Below are 16,821 nucleotides of genomic sequence, written 5' to 3' on the forward strand. Positions count from 1 at the left end.
TCCCAGTAGGGAGCAAATAAATATTCATGCTGGGTGACTGAGTAGATGCTATTAAAATGAAAGCAGTTCAGGAACCAGCACTTCCAGTTCTTGGAAATAGTGTATATGTTACCACTATAGTCAGAGCTGGTATAAAACGTGTGCATTACTTTATCCATAACAACACTGCATCAGTTACATTCACCTCATTTAATAAAATGGCTGCATTTATAGTTAGACAAATGTGTTTACTTTTTCATACCCTATAAAATTAAGCATATGAGGCTCCCGTCATATTGCCTAATAATTTATAAATTACCAAAGCTAGAGAGCTTAGAAACTGAATCTGTGAGTAGTTACAATTTACAATTTTTTAATTAAGAAAAAATTAGATAGGCTTTTAATATCTTTTTTGGTAACTTTATCTAACATTTCAAACAAATGCAGCTCACTAAACATAATTTTGTTTGAGGACACTTCCAAATAAATGCCCATCTACCACCCACGCCCCACCCATAAGAGATAAATGGTAAAGCAATAGGTACACAGAGCAATAACCGATGTAAAGAAGAAATCAGACTTCAGCAAGAATAAGCACTACCTTAATCAGGCGGCGTTTAATGAGCTGCTGATCAGCAGAGAGAAACCCATGATTGATTTTAGGAAACACCATCTGATCAGTCAGGTGAGGTCAAAGGTTGAAGTTCAGAGATGAGAGAGTTGAAGAATAGACATCAGAAGGCCCCAAGAAAGAAATAAAGATATCCACATTAGACTTATAATGATTATTAAACAAAATAGAACTGGCACTTATGTCTAACATTAGACCCACTGACTCTTCTTGAAAGAAATATAATCCTGAAATGGGATGCTGAGACCAGATCTTCAGTAGTAATGAACATTTTTTGTGCCTCATCATTTCACTGTGGATGTTGGATCTTTTTAATGTAGTTTATTCCCAGAAACAGGTAAGCAAGTGCACCCCTGCATTCTTCAGTCTGAGCAGAAAGTCTAGAGACAAAATGCCAGTTCCATTTCCGTCAGACTTGTCAACCAGCATAATGTGGCGTGAACTCGACTGCCATTTTATTGACGCCTGAAGTCCAGAGAGAGTACTTAGGATTATTTAATTCGACTGGAAAAATATTACAGAGCATTAGAATGCTTGTAAATTAAGCCATCAAGGTGTGGCATGGTTCTAGATCGCTATGCCCACCTCTGTTCACAGTACCTGTTTGACGTCAATATCTTCCTCTCAGGTATGCTCAAGATACACCCTCTTAATAGACATTTGACCTCAATGATGCAAGTGGGGTCCCAAGTGCCCAATAACTTGATATATACCATGAGAGGAAGCCAACGGGCTCGGCAAGCCAATTGCATGGTTCCTGCTCATGCTTATGCTGATTGCATTTCTGACTGTGCAGGCATTGAGTGACAACCACAAACCTTGACGGTGAGGATCTGATTACTGTGCAGGGCAGCAACTGTGGGGAAGCCTGGCAGGCCCTATGGACGTAGCACAGCACCAAAACAACACGACATAAAACGTCACACAGACATTTCACTGGGGGACAAACAAAACAAGCACATACCTAGCACCTCCCTTTCCTGGCTCTAAGTCTTGCCTCATCTGACATACCATAAACAAAATTAGACACGAGGCCCCAAAATAAACCTTTTTTTTTTTTTTTTTTAAGATGAAGTCTCACTCTGTTGCTCAGGCTGGAGTGCAGTGGCCTGATCTAGGCTCACTGCAACCTCCACCTCCCAGGTTCAGGCAATTCTCCTGCCTCAGCCTCCCTAGTAGCTGAGATTACAGCCGTGTGCCACCACGCCCAGCTAAGTTTTGTATTTTTAGTAGAGATGGGGTTTCAGTTTCACCATGTTGGCCAGGCTGGTCTCAAACTCCTGACCTCAGGTGATCCACCAGCCTCAGCCTCCCAAAGTGCTGGGATTACAGGCATGAGCCACCACATCTGGACCTTTTTTTTTTTTTTTTTTTGAGACAGAGTCTTGCTCTGTCACCCAGGCTGGAGTGCAGTGGTACAATCTCAGCTCACTGAAGCCTCTGCCTCCAGGGTGCAAGTGATTCTCTGTCTCAGCCTGCCCAGTAGCTGGGATTATAGGTGTGCGCCACCATGCCCAGCTAATTTTCGTATTTGTAGTAGAGACTGGGTTTCACTATGTTGGCCAGGCTGGTCTCGAACTCCTGACCTCAAGTGATCTGACTGCCTCGGCCTCCCAAAGTGCTGAGATTACAGGCGTGAACCACCATGCCCAGCCAAACCAATAATTTCTTAAAGCATGGAACAGGGAAACTGAGAGCTCATTGTCACTGAGCCTGGGGCAGGTACAATGGGATCTGTGTCTACACGGTGTAAAGAGTTTGCTACATGGAGCATTTCTGGAATCTTACTTACAAAATTACAACATCTTAATTACAAAATGTTAGTACAAAATGGAGATAACTATAGACACTGTTATGAAAACCACACTGTAATTTCCCTCAATTGACATTCTGTTTACAACTCAGGACATACAATACGTGTATTAATTCTTTTTTGGACAACAACAGGGAACAAAATTTTGCCATCAGATCATACTTATTCCCCAGAATAAACACAGCACACCTCACAAAATATAGTCTTGCCACCCACATATCAAAATTTCTCTCTCCAATCATATGATGAATCTCAGATCTCTCCTGTTTCAGGAATTCATGCAGAGGTGGTGGATGAAAATCTGTCTCTTACAACATGTGTATTTCATGTCAGGGGGATTTATGGTCACACTCTGCAGTAATCACTTCTGTCACATAACTTTTCCAAAAGAACTTGACAGTTCACACAACCCCTTAATGCAGAAAAGCGGTTTTGAATTCCTTATCCAAGGAGAACAGGGAGAGATGTTTTAGACACTCATTCTTCAATAACTTGTACTAACTCCTCCTCACAGGCGTTATCAATTGGGTAAGTCTGAGAGAGAAATTTTGCCTTTGTTCTATTTCTTTTCTAACAACATGTGAAACTAAAGCCTTTTATTCCTTTTTTTCCAAAAAAAAAAAACCACAGAACATGTTTACCATATAAATAAAATAAACAACAACCACAGCAATACATGGCCTGGGCTCTCCCTCTTCCCACCCAAATTTATCTTGTGGATATTTTTAGGAAAGCCCAGGAAATTTCTACATTTTCTACATTTTTAATTTTATTAGTTTCGTGAATATTTCACCCCCCACATTCCTTATATTAGAGATATGTTTTTCATTTTAAGAAAGGCAGTAAAATAAGTTTGTAGTCTGAAGACATTTCTTCAGCTCTAATGCCTTTGACTCTCAGTCTTCAGTACTACAACCTCTCAGGAAGCAAAACAGAGAAAATCTTATCTCTTTTGCCAAATCCGTTCTGATAAGGCTATTAAGTGGCTGCGTAGTTTTGAGGTGACCTATGTCCCCTTTTTCTTCTCTCTAAATACAAGTCCTTTAAATATAGATTCTGCATAAATTCAGAAATGCTACAAGTTGGAAAACAGATGTATACAATTTGCTTTTATTTTACTATGGAATATGAGTTTAAAATGTTATTAGATGGTAATGTGCCAGCATCTTTCCATCTGTGACTCATTAGCCCTATATTACACAGTCAGAATTTTATATATAAACCTCATATTTATGTAACAAAGAACAAAAACAGATACAAACAAGAAGTCTATGAGGGATCAGAATCTTGATTAGTGGCGATAAATCATAATGTCACTTGAAACAGGATTATCTAACAAAATAATTTTAAATTAAAAACCTTTTAGCAGCACACATGGTAGGACTTAAAAATATTTTGAAATTTGAATGTATAAATAAGTCACTTCTTGTACTCATCTCTGAGCATGACCAGCTTTCTATTTGATCGTATTTTCAAAATGTTTACAAAAAAAAAAAGCCTTAAGTTTTATAACTCCTTAGTTTGGGTTCTAATTTTAATGAGATCTAAAGAGAGAATCGGATAGGTAATTCTCACCTCAGAAAGACCTTTTTCCTCAAAAAGAATAATCTCTATTTGAGGAAGCTGATTTATATTCCTCAATCATCTTGACTGTGAAAATGCTACCAATTAGGTGTTTAGTGCTACATTTTAAAGATATCATTAGCATGCTAGGAAAGGAATTTTTCAGGAGTTTATGTGTAGCAAAGTAAAAAGGGGACATGTGGACAGAGTCTCTTAAATTCTAACAAAAATCCCATGATTTGGGCTGCAATGTCCTAGGACCCTATGCTTTTCAAACTGGGGTAAAACTAACCCTCAGAGTATATGCCAGCATCCTACAGAGTGTTTTGAAGCAATAATAAATATGGTACATCTTCCTAAAAAGTCTACTTAATTAATGGCAAATAAATTTAAACATTATTATGTAAAGCAAACATCGATATATTATAGGGTTATAGCATTCAAAATTGAATACGTTTTAAAAATTTTCACCAATTGATGGTGGTAAAAAAAAATCCCATTTCACAGGGGCTGCCTCCAGATCCTAGGAAGACACTGACTCTGCTTCTTGCATGAGTTCTTTGGAGGGTTGGTTTGTAAAGTACAGGTGTTGACACCTATCTTCAGTGCAGGTGTTGACATCTTATGGCTTTGTGTGGCCATACCTGCTAGGCTTCTCTAGCCGCTCATACAGAGGATATAATCTTTATTAACTATACCATTTTTTCCCACAGTATCATTAGTCATAGTCCTTTCTAAACAAATAAAATGGACATATTTTACTTGGTTTTGTATCTCTGAAAATTTGCCTGGTACACAGATGGTTTGAGTGGGTGTGGAAAAACAAATGTGCCTCCAGAAAAATATGGAGAAAACATCCAGGAATAAGCTAAATATTAAAATAATTTTTGTTATTGTTATTGTTTTTTGAGATGGAGTCTGGCTCTGTCGCCCAGGCTGGAGTGTAGTGGCACAATCTCGGCTCACTGCAACCTCTGCCTCCCAGGTTCAAGCAATTCTCCTGCCTCAGCCTCCCCAGTAGGCTGGGACTACAGGCATGCACCACCACGCCCAGCTATTTTTTGTATTTTTAGTAGAGACGGGGTTTCACCGTGTTGGCCAGGCTGCTCTTGAACTCCTGACCTCAAGTGATCCGCCCACCTCAGCCTCCCAAAGTGCTGGGATTACAGGCGTGAGCCACGGCACCTGGCTTGAAATAATTTGTACATATTTTCACCCCCAAATACTTGGAATTCTTAAGAAATCGGATGTATAAGAGCTGTGAAACTACCATACATAACTCATTTTTTTCCCTCCTGAGAGCATTAAGCTTCAGAGAGCTTCATGAATTTTCACGACATTCTGTGAAGTAGGCAACCATCTCACAATGAATATTTTGACATCATTACAGGAAAGGCTATATCTCCCCCTTCATTACCATCTAGAAGAACCAATGCAAGCCTACCCCAAAGGGACATTGAACAAATAAATAATTCATAAGAAATGCTTCCAACTACTTAGAGGCCATACATTCAAGGTGTTATTGTCATTTTTATTGTTACGCAGTAATAATGAGTGTTATAAGATTACAAATAGTGAGAAGATTTTGTGCTTTCTCAAAAGTATTCAGCAAGGCAATGATAGAGCCAGAAATTCAATTCAGGTCTTCTGATTCTAAACTTTGTCATTATGCAATTTATGTGTTTATAATTTTCTTCTACCTGCTTTACAGTTTAAATATCAGAAAGCTTTAAAATTGACTAACATTCAACAATATTTAGAAAGCATTTGTTGAGCACCTTCTGTGCGACATTTACTATGCCATGCTCTGGGGATTGAATGGTGAGCAAGATCCCAAGCTCACAGGGTTTACCATCTAGTGGAGAAATAGAAACAAGCTGGCAGTTATCACACAGAGTGATAAGTATTATGGTGGAGAAGTTGGGGGGTGGGCTACAAAGAAAAAAAAATGTGCACTAGACACATGTTTCAGGAGCCATGGAAGACCTCTCAAGCCAGGTGAATGAGGGGCTGGAGGTTGGTACAGGAAGAGTAAAACTGAAGATAGACCATTTAGGAAGGTATTACAATAGTCTAGTTGTGAGACTGTGTCTTAGAACTAGAGGAGGGACAAATCAATTGTTTCAATTGATATTAAGGAAGTTGAAATTTGTAGGACTTGTAACTTGGCTGATAATATAAGGGTAAATGAGGAGCAGAGAATGGTCCTAGGTCTGTAGCTTGGACAATGGAAGGATAGTAGAGGAAACACAAGGAAAAGGCTTTCTGGGGTAGGCAGGTAGTTATGAATGATGAATTCAGCTATAGATTCGCTGAATTTGAGATGTCTGTGGATAGCCAAGTGACAGCAGTTGGACGTGCATATAAAATAGAAGAAAGGTGAGAAATGGCTGGGCGCGGTGGCTCATGCCTATAATCCCAGCACTTTGGGAGGCTGAGGCAGGCAGATCACGAGTTCAGGAGTTCGAGACCAGCCTGGCCAACATGGTGAAACCCCGTCCCTACCAAAAATATGAAAATTAGCTGGGCATGGTGGCGGGTGCCTGTAATCTCAGCTACTTGGGAGGCTGAGGCAGGAGAATCATTTGAACCCGGGAGGCGGAGGTTGCAGTGACCCGAGATAGTGCCATTGCACTCCAGCTTGGGCAACAACAATGAAACTCCGTCTCAAAAAAAAAAAAAAAAAGAAAAAAGAAAAAGAAAGAAAAGAAAGAAAGGTGAGAATTATGAGCCATAGGGATATGTGAAGTCACCTAGGGAGGCTGTAGAGAAGGCAGACCCTTCAAAAGACTTAGGTTTAACGGATGAGCAGGGGAAGAGGCAACTACAAAGAAGATGAAAAGGAGTGGCTATAGAAGCAGGAGGAATGGTAATTCTCCTCACAAAAATTCTAGTCAGGCAAATGACTCAAAATGATAGATGCACATACTTTACTTTGCTGTTTATTGCATCATCAATAATGCTGCCTAAATGCACATAAATAACTCATAATAAGACCAGGTTAACAATGGCCAGTGTCACTGACAATGGCTGATCATTGATCAGCACAAAGGAGTGTACCTGAGGTTTTAGGGCTGTGGAGGAAAAGATAATTATTTTAATTATGAAGAGTCAAGGGGCCCCAATAGCAAGTCATATTGAAAGAAAAAATATGCATTATGCTGAGAAATGAAATCTCCAAGTCTTTCCTTAATGTAAATACTATCATGATTCTGTTTGCCCAAAATACATCATGCATTACAGCACAACCATTATAGTGGGCATGTGTGCAGTATAAATAGAGATAAATACTCCTCAAAGTTGATACAATAATTTCTAGCTAAGAGAGACCAGATGGGGAAATACTATAATAGGATACAAAAATATTTAGGTAAAAGAATTGCTTCAGTTTAGCAGAAACTGTTAGAAGGCTAAATTAAGAAAGAAAAGAATTTAAGAGAAAGAAATTTGCAGTTAGATCATTCCATATTGCAGTAGATGGTATAATTTATCTGTCTGAATAGAAAAATCAACTATATAAAGCTAAACAGCTAAAGGAATTTTTGAACAATCATGTAATATGAGAATTGGGGCCTGTGGAAATCAGAAGTTATAACTGATGGTAAAAGATTGCCTCATGGTATTATTAATTATGGGAAGAATTAGCCTTCTGTAGTTGAATATAATATTTTCAACTGGCTCAAAAAGTTACTATTTTTCTTTTTTATTGATACTCTAAATTCCATTCTACTACGTTTTCTCATAAATGTTAACCCTAGTCGCTCCAGGAATTATCTTTTTTTGTCTATAAATGATAAGTGTAAATTTTACAAGTTATTTGAATATAATATTTTCAACTGGCTCAAAAAGTGGCTATTTTTCTTTTTTATAGATACTCTGAATTCCATTCTACTATGTTTTATCATAAATATTAACCCTAGTCACTCCATGAATTATGTTTTTATATGTCGATGATAAGTGTAACTTTATAAGTTATTTGGAAGAGAAAGAAAACAATGCAATCTCTGTATTAACAAATATCATTAAATACTGTAGCTACTAAAATGCTAAGTAAGTGAAGACAGCCTGCAAAAGATCTATGAATAAGAAGACGGCAGATAAACTTCAACACTGGCAAGTGCAAAGTATAAGAAAAGTGCCTAAACTACTCATATAGGGCCAAAGGCTCTACTTGTTGTATGATCTATTAGGGGATTCCAGGGCTTGTTGTAAAGTGTTCCCTAATGACATACACCTAAGAAAGGCCAACAGAAGATGAGACCCCATGAAAAGAGGTAGAATTCCTGAAGAAGCATTTTCCTGGTCTGAGTACACTAGAGAAGTATAGACACAGAATATAGGGAAGAAAAAAAAAACAGCCTTGCAGTCTGGGAAGATGTAGAAAAACAAAACTGTATTGATTTTATTTATATACACTCTGCTAGAACTGGATCAGAGCTATTCTCTATAAATAAACATCAAGAGAGCAGTCCTGTCTTAGGGTTTCTTAATAATAGTTAAAATAATACATAATGACAATGGTGATGATGGTATTAATAGTGGTCAAGGCTTATACGATACTTTCTTTGAGTAAGGAATTCTTCTAAGAGTTTTATAAATACTAACTCTTTTAATCCTCTCACCAACTACTTGACAGATGAGGAATTTGAGACACGAAGAGTTGAGGGGTCTTGCCCACCCAGTTGTAAGTGGCAGAGCCAAGAGTCACCCCCTGACAACCTGCTCCAGTGTCAACCATCTTAACCAGCATATTTTCCATAAATTTTTATTTTTCTCTTTTTTCAAGACTGAGTCTCACTCTGTCACCCAGACTGGAGTGCAGTGGCACGATCTCAGCTCACTGCAACCTCCGCCTCCTGGGTTCAAGCAATTCTCCTGCCTCAGCCCCCCAAGTAGCTGGAAATAAAGGCATGTGCCACCAAGCCCAGCTAATTTTTTTTTTTGCATTTTTAGTAGAGACGGGGTTTTACCATGTTGACCAGGATGGTCTCGTTCTCTTGACCTCATCATCCGCCCACCTCGGCCTCCCAAAGTGCTGGGATTACAGGCATGAGCCACCGTGCCCAGCCCCATATCTTCCATAAATTTTTCATAGTCCCTGAATTTCATTTCCACTTATTCATTTATTCAATAAGAATTTAACACAATCACACAATGACCAAGGCAATATTTGGACATTGGGATTAGAGCGGTAAACAAGATAGATCTTATACCAGGCCTTATGGAGCTTAGAATGTATGAAGGCAGGCAGACATGAAACAAGCAACTTCAAATGTGGCTGGGATCTCTTTTGCTAACATTTATCCACGCTCTTTTTCTCTTGTATTTTTTCGTTTCCTCCCCACTCCTGCATCAAGCTCTTAAACGACCCTTTGCTTAGGGCCTCAGAGGAGGCATGAGGAGGCAGAGTGCAAGACATAACTTGTCTACCAACATTTCTAGAAATGAAAAATACCTAGAAAGACACTCCACCGAACTGAAGTGAGGAAATAGATCTGTAGTCTCTGAGAGCAAAGAGGGACCTAAGCTCTGCTTCCCAGCAGCACTTCCAGGAAAGCAATACCACAAAGAAATGGCCATGTGCCATGTCAGATAGACATGTGTGGGCAGCCTTGCAAAGGATTCCCCTGCCTGAAGCACTGCACAGAAGTAGCAGAAAGATTCCCATGCCCCATAGGTGCAGTCATGACACACTAGGAGACCCTTGTGGCTAGCCACTCTCAAAGGGCAACAATACCTTTCCTTCCTGATACTTCTGCCTAGATGAATGCTGGAAAAAAATAGAAAATGTATTTTCCTTTTCTAAAGACATACTAAATCAACACTTGGTATATAGAGATTAGGTTCTATTTTAGGAACTCTCCCTTGAGATGTAGACTCTGTTCTTCAACTTTGGCAAGGTCAGGATAAGGGCAATGGCAAAGGGTTGTAAGGATTCCTGTGGGAGGTCATATTGATGAGAACAAGAGAGATGAACTACAACATGCATTCCTTCGTGTGACAAACGTCTCTGGAATACATGCTATACGCCAAGTACAGTGAAAGAAGCTGCAGGGCTTCAAATCTAATGGGGGAGAGGGAATTGTCATATGAATGTCAATCCACATCGAAAATGTGTTAAATTAGTGCTCTGGTTAGAGGAGCAGGCAGTACTTAAGCTTATTCTGTCTGAAGACTGGGGTAAGACCCCCATAAAGGTAGAAATTGAGACACGTGAAGATGATTAGGACCCCGGTATTGCAGTGAAGTGTGGACTGGAGACCTCTGAAAGAAGGTATTCCAGTCTGTAGCACAGTGAACAAAGGAGAAGGAACACTCAGGAAATTCTGGTGAGGTGAGTTTGGCTGTGGTGAAGCACACACATTTTAGAGAAATGCCTGGAAAAATTGATAGGGCACAGATGTGGGAGGTCTTAAAAGAAGCTTCAAGAGCGAAGTAATGGAAAGCCATGAAGGTTTCTACACAACGAAGGTACCATGCCATGTGAGTATGAGGAAGACAATTCTGACAAAAGTAAAGAAGAGATTAAAGCCAAGATATGGTTCATGATCCTGCATCTACAGTTCCAAAATCCAAAGTCTCTGAAGATAAATATTTTTTTCATTTTTAGAAAAAAAAATTTTTTTGACACCCTAACATCACAATTAAAAGAACTAGAAAAGCAAGAGCAAACACATTCAAAAGCTAGCAGAAGGCAAGAAATAATTAAAATCAGAGCAGAACTGAAGGATATAGAGACACAAAAATCCCTTCAAAAAATTAATGAATCCAGGAGCTGGTTTTTTGAAAGGATCAACAAAATTGATAGGCCACTAGCAAGACTAATAAAGAAGAAAAGAGAGAAGAATCAAATAGACACACTAAAAAATGATAAAGGGGATATCACCACCGATCCCACAGAAATACAAACTGCCATCAGAGAATACTATAAACACCTCTATGCAAATAAACTAGAAAATCTAGAAGAAATAGATAAATTCCTCGACACATACACCCTCCCAAGACTAAACCAGGAAGAAGTTGAATCTCTGAATAGACCAATAACAGGCTCTGAAATTGTGGCAATAATCAATAGCTTACCAACCAAAAAGAGTCCAGGACCAGATGGATTCACAGCCGAATTCTACCAGAGGTACAAGGAGGAACTGGTACCACTCCTTCTGAAACTATTCCAATCAATAGAAAAAGAGGGAATCCTCCCTAACTCATTTTATGAGGCCAGCATCATCCTGATACCAAAGCCGGGCAGAGACACAACCAAAAAAGAGAATTTTAGACCGATCTCCTTGATGAACATTGATGCAAAATTCCTCAATAAAATACTGGCAAACAGAATCCAGCAGCACATCAAAAAGCTTATCCACCATGATCAAGTGGGCTTCATCCCTGGGATGCAAAGCTGGTTCAATATACGCAAATCAATAAATGTAATCCAGCATATACACAGAACCAAAGACAAAAACCACATGATTATCTCAATAGATGCAGAAAAGGCCTTTGACAAAATTCAACAACCCTTCATGCTAAAAACTCTCAATAAATTAGGTATTGATGGGATGGATCTCAAAATAATAAGAGCTATCTATGACAAACCCACAGCCAATATCAAACTGAATGGACAAAAACTGGAAGCATTCCCTTTGAAAACTGGCACAAGACAGGGATGCCCTCTCTCACCACTCGTATTCAACATAGTGTTGGAAGTTCTGGCCAGGGAAATTAGGCAGGAGAAGGAAATAAAGGGTATTCAATTAGGAAAAGAGGAAGTCAAATTGTCCCTGTTTGCAGACGACACGACATGATTGTATATCTAGAAAACCCTGTTGTCTCAGCCCAAAATCTCCTTAAGCTGATAAGCAACTTCAGCAAAGTCTCAGGATACAAAATCAATGTACAAAAGTCACAAGCATTCTTATACACCAATAACAGACAAACAGAGAGCCAAATCATGAGCGAACTCCCATTCACAATTGCTTCAAAGAGAATAAAATACTTAGGAATCCAACTTACAAGGGACGTGAAGGACCTCTTCAAGGAGAACTACAAACCACTGCTCAAGGAAATAAAAGAGGATACAAACAAATGGAAGAACATTCCATGCTCATGGGGAGGAAGAATCAATATCGTGAAAATGGCCATACTGCCCAAGGTAGTTTATAGATTCATTGCCATCCCCATCAAGCTACCAATGACTTTCTTCACAGAATTGGAAAAAACTACTTTAAAGTTCATATGGCACCAAAAAAGAGCCCGCATCGCCAAGTCAATCCTAAGCAAAAGAAGAAAGCTGGAGGCATCACGCTACCTGACTTCAAACTATACTACAAGGCTACAGTAACCAAAACAGCATGGTACTGGTACCAAAACAGAGATATAGATCAATGGAACAGAACAGAGCCCTCAGAAATAGTGCCACATATCTACCACTATCTGATCTTTGACAAACCTGAGAAAAACAAGCAATGGGGAAAGGATTCCCTATTTAATAAATGGTGCTGGGAAAACTGGCTAGCCATATGTAGAAAGCTGAAACTGGATCCCTTCCTTACACCTTATACAAAAATTAATTCAAGATGGATTAAAGACGTAAACGTTAGACCTAAAACCATAAAAAACCCTAGAAGAAAACCTAGGCATTACCATTCAGGACATAGGCATGGGCAAGGACTTCATGTCTAAAACACCAAAAGCAATGGCAACAAAAGCCAAAATTGACAAATGGGATCTAATTAAACTCAAGAGCTTCTGCACAGCAAAACAAACTACCATCAGAGTGAACAGGCAACCTACAAAATGGGAGAAAATTTTCGCAACCTACTCATCCGACAAAGGGCTAATATCCAGAATCTACAATGAACTCAAACAAATTTACAAGAAAAAAACAAACAACCCCATCAAAAAGTGGGCAAAGGATATGAACAGACACTTCTCAAAAGAAGACATTTATGCAGCCAAAAAACACATGAAAAAATGCTCACCATCACTGGCTATCAGAGAAATGCAAATCAAAACCACAATGAGATACCATCTCACACCAGTTAGAATGGCAATCATTAAAAAGTCAGGAAACAACAGGTGCTGGAGAGGATGTGGAGAAATAGGAACACTTTCACACTGTTGGTGGGACTGTAAACTAGTTCAACCCTTGTGGAAGTCAGTGTGGCGATTCCTCAGGGATCTAGAACTAGAAATACCATTTGACCCAGCCATCCCATTACTGGGTATATACTCAAAGGACTATAAATCACGCTGCTAAAAGACACATGCACATGTATGTTTATTGCAGCACTATTCACAATATCAAAGACTTGGAACCAACCCAAATGTCCAACAATGATAGACTGGATTAAGAAAATGTGGCATATATACACCATGGAATACTATGCAGCCATAAAAAATGATGAGTTCATGTCCTTTGTAGGGACATGGATGAAACTGGAAATCATCATTCTCAGTAAACTATCACAAGAACAAAAAACCAAACACCGCATATTCTCACTCATAGGTGGGAATTGAACAATGAGAACACATGGACACAGGAAGGGGAACATCACACTCTGGGGACTGTTGTGGGGTGGGGGGAGGGGGAAGGGATAGTTTTAGGAGATATACCTAATGCTAAATGACGAGTTAATGGGTGCAGCACACCAGCATGGCACATGTATACATATGTAACTAACCTGCACATTGTGCACACGTACCCTAAAACTTAAAGTATAATAATAATAAAATTAAAATTAAAAAAAAATTTTTTTTTCTTTTTTTTTTTTTTTTTGAGACAATGTCTTGCTGTGTCATGGAGGCTGGAGTGCAGTAGTGCTATCTCGGCTCACTGCAACCTCTGCCTCCCAGGTTCAAGCGATTCTCCTGCCTCAGCCTCCCGAATAGCTGGGACTGCAGGTGCCCACCACCATGCCCGGCAAATTTTTGTATTTTTAGTAGATATGGGATTTCACCATGTTGGCCAGGCGGGTCTCAAACTCCTGATGTCAGGTGATCCACACACCTTGGCCTCCTAAAGCGTTGGGATTACAGGCGTGAGCCACCGCGCCCAGCTAAAATATTTTTTCTTAAGTTTTATAGTTTTTCCTGCTTGCAGGAAACTTATGTGACGGAACAAAAACTTACTTGAACAGACGAAAGGCTATTTATGGTCATTAATAATCCTTCTAAGTGTGAATATGCATATGTTTCACTGTAGAATTTGATTGTTTGATTACAGGGTGTCTCAGGCCCCTAAGGGTGTCAGACAATATGCACAGCATGAACTAAATTAACTTTCTAATTCCTAAAAACCCTAAGTTCTGAAACACACTTGACTAATAAGAGTTTTAAGAAGGGATTGTGAGCCTAGTTCAAAATTAATAACAAAGAGCTCTTTAGCAGAACTAAAGATTATAGAAAGAGTGGTAAGTTTTGAATTTAAGGAAATGAATGTAGGTTTGAACAATAAAATGTATTAATTATAGACAAGTCTAAAAAATGCCCTATCTCAATATATGGCAATCTGCATTATACATTATAATTTATACCAGTTTGTAGTAATTAAAAATAAATCTAGTTTTATGATTTCAGTGTTACATATTAATGAGAACTAGTATGATCAATTATCTGGTATACATCTTTTAATTAATTGCTTTCATGAATGAATACGCACATTTATAATTAGCATCCGTTTTGCAAATAAGCACAAAAAAAACTGTGAAAATTTTTTCTTTTTATGAAATGAAAAAAAATTCTCCAGAAGTCCTGTTTAGAAGGTCAATTTGATTATCAAACACTGCATAAAAATCTGCTTAAAACTCCCTGTGGAAACAAAAATGGTGCAAAAGCGGGCTTGAATTCAGCCCCATCTGAATTTCATGCAATATGCCTTTGAAATACAAATTTTGAATTGTGGAGCTCAAATTGCAGTTTTTTAATTGTCAAAAAGTCTTCTAAGATGGTGCAGTATAAAAATAGCATGCAATACAATAATATTTTGGAGCTACATTTCTATAAAACCTAGGGTGCTCTTCAGTTGAGGTTGCCAAGTCAAGGACTCATCTCAACTTGAATATATCCTATCGATTTTCTGAAAGGAAACAGTCTACATCTGGGAGAGGAGGCCCAGCATGGATCAGGAAAGAAGATCAGTAGCTGACAGAGCACCTGACACTAAAGGGAAAACAGGCATTTCTTCAGTAGCCTGTGAGAAAAACTCAACTTTTTTTTTTTTTTTTGCATGTTTCATGCTGGGAGAGAAAGCATAAGTGTCCTGCCATTCTCTGGAAACTCTATTTAGTACTCTGGTTTAATGAGTATTTGCTAAACATCCTTTGTTTGATATTAGATTGAGTTGACTCTAAAATTCCTTGGGCATGCACCCTGAATGGTAGCCTCTTTCCTATTCATGGAAGAAGTAGATGGCTATAATGGATGGAAAATCATCCTGTACTTCCTTGTATACCTCTGAAGTTCAACATCCACCCTAAATAAGGTTTAGCTCACAGCAAATGCCTGACAGCCCTCTGGGATAACTGAACTCTTCAAAAGTGACCTTAGCAACAAAAAGATAATGGAGTGCTTGGAACAGTAAAGCAGAGAGTAACGTTACTTGCAATGGTACTCTTCTAGGTACCTTTCTGTACTAGTTCATCTGGTCCTATTCTCCAACATCCTCCTTTAGTTCAAATCCTACTTTTGTAGTGTTTTCTCAGGGTCTGTTCAATTACACAAAAGTAGAATAGAGTCTGTTGCTTGAGGGCATCCCTGAAGTCTTCATGTTTCCCAAAGAAGCTAAAATATTTATTGCAATTTAGGACATGTTTGAACATCCTGTAATTATTTTTATATTTGATGTCATTTGTACATATAGAGTAAACTGAAATGACGATAAGAACTTGGCAGATAATATAAATAAAGAAGCAGGTTTAAGACAAAAGGAAGTGGGGAGATTTGGCTGAATAGAAGAGTGAAGTTGGGGCTGAAAGGAAACAATAACTAATCCCTTGATTTTTGCCACATATGAAAGCAGACCTAGTGTGGCTACATCTTCACCTGCTCCATGAGAAACCAGAAATGAAAGTCTTTTTTTAAGAAAAAAAATAAATGCTTCAGATTTTAATGTTTGTTAACAATTCAAATTTAGTTTACACACTTTATATTCCAAATGAAAATACATTTGATAGTAGGATTTGTCTCACAAATCACCAGTTAAAGATCTCTGATTTAGTGTTTTTGAGTGGTGAATACAAACAAAACAACTGTAGGACTTTGCCTCATAGCACACTTAGCTCAACTGATAGAACTTTATTTTGTTGCATTAGCATTTGAGGAAAGGGTTACTGGTTCTTATTGTATCAATTACACATTGTAATTCAGAGCACTGATTCTTAAATCATAAAAATGTCAAAATATGATTGTTATACACTATCTCTAGCAGGAATAAGAACAGAACAAGGTATAATTCCTTTTTGAAAAGGACGTAGCTACATCCCATAGTGATTAATTCATTTGGGAGGAGTCCCATGATTTGCTGTTAGTGAAAGGGGCTGTTGTAATCTACATGAGAATTATGGTTTCTCTGGGAATGTCAAAACCGAATTTCCTGACTTCTGTGAAATTAAATCTAAACTTTAGAAGGACATAAATATTGAAAAATCATAAAATAAACTTTCTACTTTTTGGTTTTAATTTCCTAGTTGTGGTTGATAATGTTGTTATTTAACGAAATGCAGTACATTTTTTATATTAAATAGTGTATCACATGCTATCATGTTTATATTTAATTCTTAAAAGTGATATTTATTTGCACATATAATTTACTTGAAATAACTACACTGATAATATTCAT

At 38.3% G+C, this 16,821-nt stretch overlaps 1 protein-coding gene across 5 annotated transcripts in view; it reads right to left on the minus strand.

The window, feature by feature from the left end:
* COL25A1 (collagen type XXV alpha 1 chain) overlaps positions 1-16,821 on the minus strand; it is a 511,707-nt gene that overhangs the window by 134,047 nt on the left and 360,839 nt on the right. For 3 of the 5 annotated variants that reach the window (XM_063663967.1, XM_054485598.1, XM_054485601.1), the window contains one exon: positions 581-652. The exons of the other annotated variants lie outside the window; for them this stretch is intronic. In XM_063663967.1, the coding sequence (XP_063520037.1) occupies positions 581-652 (72 nt within the window). The remainder of the gene's footprint in view (positions 1-580; positions 653-16,821) is intronic. 5 annotated transcript variants of the gene reach the window in all.

This window comes from Pongo pygmaeus, chromosome 3, assembly GCF_028885625.2.
Source record: "Pongo pygmaeus isolate AG05252 chromosome 3, NHGRI_mPonPyg2-v2.0_pri, whole genome shotgun sequence".
NCBI classification, from domain to species: Eukaryota; Metazoa; Chordata; class Mammalia; order Primates; family Hominidae; genus Pongo; species Pongo pygmaeus.